General features: G+C 51.8%; 2 protein-coding genes across 2 annotated transcripts in view; one reads left to right on the forward strand and one right to left on the reverse strand.

Moving 5' to 3' along the window:
• Nucleotides 1–506: 506 nt before the first annotated feature.
• On the reverse strand, nucleotides 507–1804 carry PFDN6 (prefoldin subunit 6). Its single transcript, XM_073884844.1, has 4 exons — nucleotides 1493–1804; nucleotides 1171–1241; nucleotides 966–1090; nucleotides 507–738 (listed from the first exon to the last, which is right to left on the reverse strand). The coding sequence occupies exons 1-4, from the start codon at nucleotides 1554–1556 to the stop codon at nucleotides 609–611; spliced, it is 390 nt and encodes a 129-aa protein (XP_073740945.1). The 5' UTR covers nucleotides 1557–1804; the 3' UTR covers nucleotides 507–608.
• Nucleotides 1805–2126: 322 nt separating this feature from the next.
• WDR46 (WD repeat domain 46) overlaps nucleotides 2127–6000 on the forward strand; it is a 7943-nt gene continuing 4069 nt past the window's right edge. The window contains exons 1-10 of the mRNA XM_025862587.2: nucleotides 2127–2286; nucleotides 2392–2604; nucleotides 2712–2792; nucleotides 2948–3060; nucleotides 3185–3272; nucleotides 3408–3469; nucleotides 3709–3813; nucleotides 3900–4050; nucleotides 4168–4303; nucleotides 4494–4593. Coding sequence (XP_025718372.1) covers nucleotides 2218–2286; nucleotides 2392–2604; nucleotides 2712–2792; nucleotides 2948–3060; nucleotides 3185–3272; nucleotides 3408–3469; nucleotides 3709–3813; nucleotides 3900–4050; nucleotides 4168–4303; nucleotides 4494–4593 — 1118 coding nt within the window. The 5' untranslated portion in view covers nucleotides 2127–2217. The remainder of the gene's footprint in view (nucleotides 2287–2391; nucleotides 2605–2711; nucleotides 2793–2947; nucleotides 3061–3184; nucleotides 3273–3407; nucleotides 3470–3708; nucleotides 3814–3899; nucleotides 4051–4167; nucleotides 4304–4493; nucleotides 4594–6000) is intronic.

Consider the following 6000-nt stretch of genomic DNA (forward strand, 5'->3'; position numbering starts at 1 on the left):
CAAAGAAATGGAAGACAAACTGTGGATAATGTGTAAACTTGGAAGACTTACAACATCACAAAGCATTCCATGGTTGGGATTTTAAATCTGTCTAAAGTACATTCAAACAAATTCTAGAAAGAGACCGACTTAAGAGAGATGCCAGGACTTTTTGGAAGATGACAAGAAATCATAGCAAAGAGGGTCACCACATTTCATCTTGGGGTCTCAGTTTAGATTACTCTGAGTTCTGCAATTAAACCGGCCTTCCCAACAATTGTGTTGTAAATGCTCTTCTCATGTTTCCTGAAAGGGTGTGCCAACCAAGATAAGGAAGAATTAAGGGTTGCATATACAGGCAAGAAGTAGGTTTGAGACATTTCAGATTTTAGTCTCAGGAAAGAAGGAAGGATTACTCTGCTGCAGAAAGATTCCAGTTATAAGACCTTGGACCTGAGAGAGTAATGTACATGGTGTATAAAGTGGAAGGGGCCCGGGGAACAGATGGAGGCAATTATGACAGAAAGTGGCTGGTCAGAAAACAGCCAGGTGTTTTCACATTTTATTAGCTACAGTATAGACCCTAGAGCTGCCTCATTCCCTCCCCTCCCCTTCCCCCCACCACGGGGTCAGGCCTTCCCAGAAGCCCCTGCCTTGGCTGCCTGCGCCCGCTGGAACTCCTGCTGCAGCTGAGCCAGGGTCTCCCTCTGTTGCTCTGACTGCCGTTCGAGGTCCCGGAGCTGGGATTCATATCGCTTACTGAGGAGAGGGAAGAGAGACAAAGACGCAAATAAGGAGAAATTCGTGGGACTTAACTACGGAGGGTGCTGAAGGCAAGGAAGAGATTGACGGAAAACCTGAGATCTGGGAGAGGGTCTGGAAGAACTAGAGAAGGGGGGGTACTCTGGAGCTACTCTACAATGGCTCCTCAACGCCTTTACACCAGCAGTGTCAGGTGCATTGCAGGTTGCGGAACAAAGACTCACATTTCAGCTGTGATATAGTCCAGCCTCTTCCCCACGGTGGCCCGAGCCTCTCCCAGCTCCTGTTTGACCAGCACAGGACCCAGAAGTTTAAAGACCACGTTGGACCCGTCTAGCAAGGCCAGCTCCTGATGAAGGGACGGGATATACATGATCAGAACCAGAAGCCAGTACAGGTCCCTCCTCGCCCCCACGAGTCCTCTCTCACCTCCTTCACGATATTATTTTCTGTTAGTTGGGCCTCAAGCTTCTGCCGCCCTGACATGGATTTACTCAAGTCTGGGGGTTGGGGAAAAAAGGCTTGATTAGAAACCTCAAATGTGCCGCCTGATGCCAATCCTGGTGAGAAGAAAATGGAACTGAGGGAGTAGACAAGGATGCGGCGGCAGGTCAGTGAGTGGGGAAAAGCACTGAGATGGGGAAGGAGCGGCACGCGGGGCCTCGGGTGGGGCAGAAATCGTTATCTTGGTTTGGCTTTGGGCTGTGAGTGAAGGCACTGGGACGAGGCCGCACGGATCCTGCTCCCTTACCCTTCTGTAGCTGCTGATATTTCTCCACTTCTCCCTGTAGCTTCTTCTGGATTAGATCGGCCATGGCGGGGACGAAGGCCTGCGGGGAGCGGGAGAGGGGCGCTGGATGGTACCCGAACTCCCCTCTCTGGCCTGGCCTGCCGAAATGACAGCACTCTTGAGAGGCAGCCTCCCGGGGCGTCGCAGCTTCACCCCGTCCCAGAGAGCCCTCTACCCCGGCCCCGGGGGGTGGCGGGCGCAGCAAAATCCCCAAAGCCTTCAACCGTAACCCAACCCTACTCACGTTCTCCCCTCACTATTACTAAACCTGGAAGTAAACAGAGCATGCTGGGAAAAGACGGCGCCGGAAGTTGTCTTCTGACGCATGCCGGGAACTGTAGTTTTGGCATGTTTAATGACCGCTGTTACGCCAGAAGACTGGACTCAGGAGGTTTTAGGCAAGACAGGGAAACGAAGCCGGAAGGAGAAAACGCACCGTTACTTAGGCCCCAGCTCCAGCCTACCTTTCTTTCATTGCTCGGGCATAAGCGGCTGCTTCGGACTGCGGGATCAAGGCATGCCCCGCTCCTCGAGAGAGTGGGCCCTCACTCAAGATGGCGCCTAGAAGGCTTCAGCCCTGGTAGGCGCTGATTGGATAAAGGGCAGGCGGACTTCCGGGAATTTTCCAGCCGTCTGTGGGACAGCTGAGAGGAGTTTGCACGTGTTTTGTAGTTCGGGTGGGCTAGATGGAAACAGCCCCTAAACCGGGCAAGGATGTCCCGCCCAAGAAGAACAGACTTCAGGCCAAGAAGAAGGTAGAGACGTCTCATCCCTAGGGTGGAAGGGAAGTTTTTAGCTGCGGGGTCCCGGGGGGGCGGGGCGCGGGCTACGGAGTCTTAGAGCTTCTGTTGTGCCCGTAGAAACCGCGGAGGTACTGGGAGGAAGAAACCACCTTGACCGCTGCGGGAGCCTCTCCAGGCCCCCCTGGTAACAAGAAGAGGAATCGTGAGCCCCGCCCCCAGAGACCAAAGAACGCCAACATCGCCAAGAAGTCTCGGGTCTCCAGGAAGCGTCAGCTCCCGAAGAAACCCCGAGAACGGAGAAATCTTGAGCCTCAGCGGAGTGTGTCCGGGGTGAGCCTGGGACCTAATAAGGTGGTGGAGCAAATCGCCTTGTGCTTTACGGGTGCGAGGATTGGGGTCAACCCTAGCCTGTTTGCTAATGTTTTCTCCTTCCCCAGGCCCAGGATCCATTTCCAGGCCCTGCCCCTGTCCCTGTGGAGGTGGCTCGGAAGTTCCGTCGCATTGACAAATCCAAAAAGGTGAGGACCAGCCAGAGAGTGGGGAGACGTTGCAGCCCGGGAGTATATGAGTGAGTTGGTTGGAGGGGAGGCTGTGTGGCTCTCTTGGGACCCCACATAACGTCTGACTCTTCTCCCACTTCTCCCCCCCCCCCCCCCCGCCAATGACGTTATAGCTGCCACATTCGAAGTCCAAAACCCGAAGCCGACTTGAGGTGGCTGAAGCTGAGGAAGAGGAAATAAGTACTAAAGCTGCTCGTTCCGAACTGCTGCTTGCTGAGGAACCCGGGTAAGCGGACCCTAATGTGGACCTCCCCAGGCCCTGCTTTATGAGGCTTTTCTTTCTCATTTTCATGTTGGTACATCCACTGCATGTTTGGGAGTTTTACTGCAACCCCAGGACTCACTCCTAGGTTTCTGGAAGGGGAGGATGGGGAGGACACAGCAAAGATACGCCAGGCTGACATTGTGGAGGCTGTGGATATTGCAAGTGCGGCCAAGGTGAGTCTGAGTTGAAAAGGGGCCACTGGCTGGATTGGTGGTGCAGAGCAAGATGGAAGTGGGGACTAGAAGAGGGAACAACTGAAAGGAGCCTCTTCTTTCTTGATTTTTTTTCCCCACTTTTTCCTTTCTCAGCACTTTGACTTAAACTTGAGGCAGTTTGGACCCTACAGACTGAATTACTCCCCAACTGGGAGGTAAGCCTGGGTATCAGTCTGTTGAACCAGGATATGGTGTATCTCCTTAACCAGTTCAGCCACGCTGTCCTCAGCCATACCAGCGTATGTTTGGGCTGATGATGTGGGGAGGGTCCTGTGATTCGCTTGCATGTGAGGGTGAGCATATAGAGGAGGGGCCAGTGTGGGACAGACGTCAAATGGTCTGAGTCACGGTGCTTCCCTGCATTGACACTCTACCTGTCCCCTACCTCCAACAGACACCTGGCTTTCGGAGGGCGCCGGGGTCATGTGGCCACCCTTGACTGGGTAACAAAGAGGCTCATGTGTGAGATCAACGTCATGGAGGCAGTGCGGGACATCCGGTCAGTGGGGGTGAGGCATCCCCTTCCGACTGAATGACTGCCCCTTGCCCTCCTTTCCCACTGACCCTCACCTCCCCTCCTTCTAGGTTTCTCCATTCGGAGGCACTGCTTGCTGTTGCTCAGAATCGCTGGCTTCACATCTATGACAACCAGGGCATCGAGCTCCACTGTATCCGCCGCTGTGACCGAGTCACACGCCTGGAGTTCCTGCCTTTCCACTTCCTCCTGGCCACAGCTGTGAGTGGCTGTGGAGCACAGGGACTGGGTGGCAGCCCTTGAGAAGACCGCTTCTTCTCTGGGATCCCAGTAGAAGGACAGAGGGCGATCAGGACTCATTCTGTCTCTCTCTCTCAGTCAGAGACGGGGTTTCTAACCTACCTGGATGTGTCAGTGGGAAAGATCGTGGCAGCTCTGAATGCTCGGGCTGGACGGTTGGACGTCATGACTAAGAACCCTTACAATGCCGTCATCCATCTCGGACACAGCAATGGTTGGTCTCTAGCGGAGCTTTGACTGTCTGACCACCCCGACCTGCTTTGCTTCTATTTGTACTTTGCAAGTGCCTTCAGGTTGCCCCATTCCTCCTTCTCATTACCCCTTGGCCTTGAGACCCTGTCTTTCCCAGATGTAATCACCTTAGTGCCTATTAGTAACTTTGGCTCCTCTCCCCTGATGTCCAGGTACCGTGTCCTTATGGAGTCCAGCCATGAAGGAGCCACTGGCAAAGATCCTCTGTCATCGGGGTGGGGTCCGGGCTGTGGCTGTAGATTCTACAGGCACGTAAGTCACTTGTTTGGTCTTGAGGTGCTGGGGAGGCCACAGCTGGGTAGAAAGATACAGAAGGCAGTGTGCCTTTAGGAGCATAGACTCACAGTCAAGCTGCCTAGGTTTAAATCTTAGTTGGGGCACCTGGGTGGCTCAGTCGGTTAAGCATCTGACTCTTTTTTTTTTATAATTTTTTATTGTTATGTTAATCACCATACATTACATCATTAGTTTTTGATGAGCGTCTGACTCTTGATCTCAGGGTTGTAAGTTCAAGACCTGCATTGGGTTCCACCATGGGCGTGGAGCCTACTTAAAAAAAGAAGGTAAATAAATCTTTGTGTTAACCACTGATGGGCCATGTAAGCGTGGGCACATTTTATAACCTCTGTGTGCCACACGCTTTCCTTGCCCCAAGAGTAGGGATGAGTATCTCACTCAAGAGTCAGAAAGGTTTTTCTGTGAAGAGCCAGATATTAAAGATTTTAGGTTTTGCTAGCCAAGAGGCAAATTTGAGTGTGTTATATAGATATTTGAGTAAAGAGAAAACAAACCATCACAATTTTTTAAGCAATAGAATTCAAAATACAATAGTTACCAAATATAGTATTTATGTAACACAGGTCTACTAATGGGAAGAATTGGATGCCTTGTTTTGAGGGTAACATTTTGCTCAATTGAGGTTCAAAGTTAGTGTTCTGAATCAGCAAACCCAGCTGTAGACGTTTATCTGTTAACGTTGATCTGTGGAGAGATTTTACCTATTTTGTCTTTGAAAACATCTTTCACACAGATGATGAGATAGGTGGCAGGTTATAACCATGTCACTGTGAGTTGTCGTGCGCCCACAGTGGTGTGAAGAGATGACACACCACAGGTGATGTCGGTCTTGATGGCTTTCCCGGGCTATTGTACAAAAGCAGCCATGGAAGAAGTCAGTGAACCAGTGCGGTCGTGCTCTGATTACGGCTTTCTCTGCAGATGCTGAAATTTGAATCTATGTAATTTTCACCTGTTTCAAAATATTTTTTGAATTTTTTCCGGGCACTTAAAAATGGCCAAACCATTTGGAGCTTGAGGACTGTCCAGAAGTAGGTGGTGGGCCGGATTTGTTTGGCGCATGGGCTGTAGGTCGCCAAGCCCTGGGCTTAGTTCGTAAAGCCATCCTAGGTGTTAACACGAGTTAAGGCATGTGGAGTTTAGCACGGTGCCTAGGGAGTATAGAACACCGCGGTTCACCATTGGTGTCATGGAAGGTGATCTTTGTCTTTAGGCCTGGCTGGTGATGTGAGGGGTAGGAGTGGTGGGCCTGCTCTGAATTTCTACTCTTCGAGAGTCTGCAGCTGCCCCACTGTGCTGAGGGGTGTGTGTGTGTGTGTGTCAGAGCCTTCCTGGGCTGTACTCACCACTGGGGAGAAGAGG

Source organism: Callorhinus ursinus, unplaced genomic scaffold, assembly GCF_003265705.2.
Source record: "Callorhinus ursinus isolate GAN/ISIS: 27379988/994484 unplaced genomic scaffold, GSC_fseal_2.0 scaffold59, whole genome shotgun sequence".
NCBI classification, from domain to species: domain Eukaryota; kingdom Metazoa; phylum Chordata; class Mammalia; order Carnivora; family Otariidae; genus Callorhinus; species Callorhinus ursinus.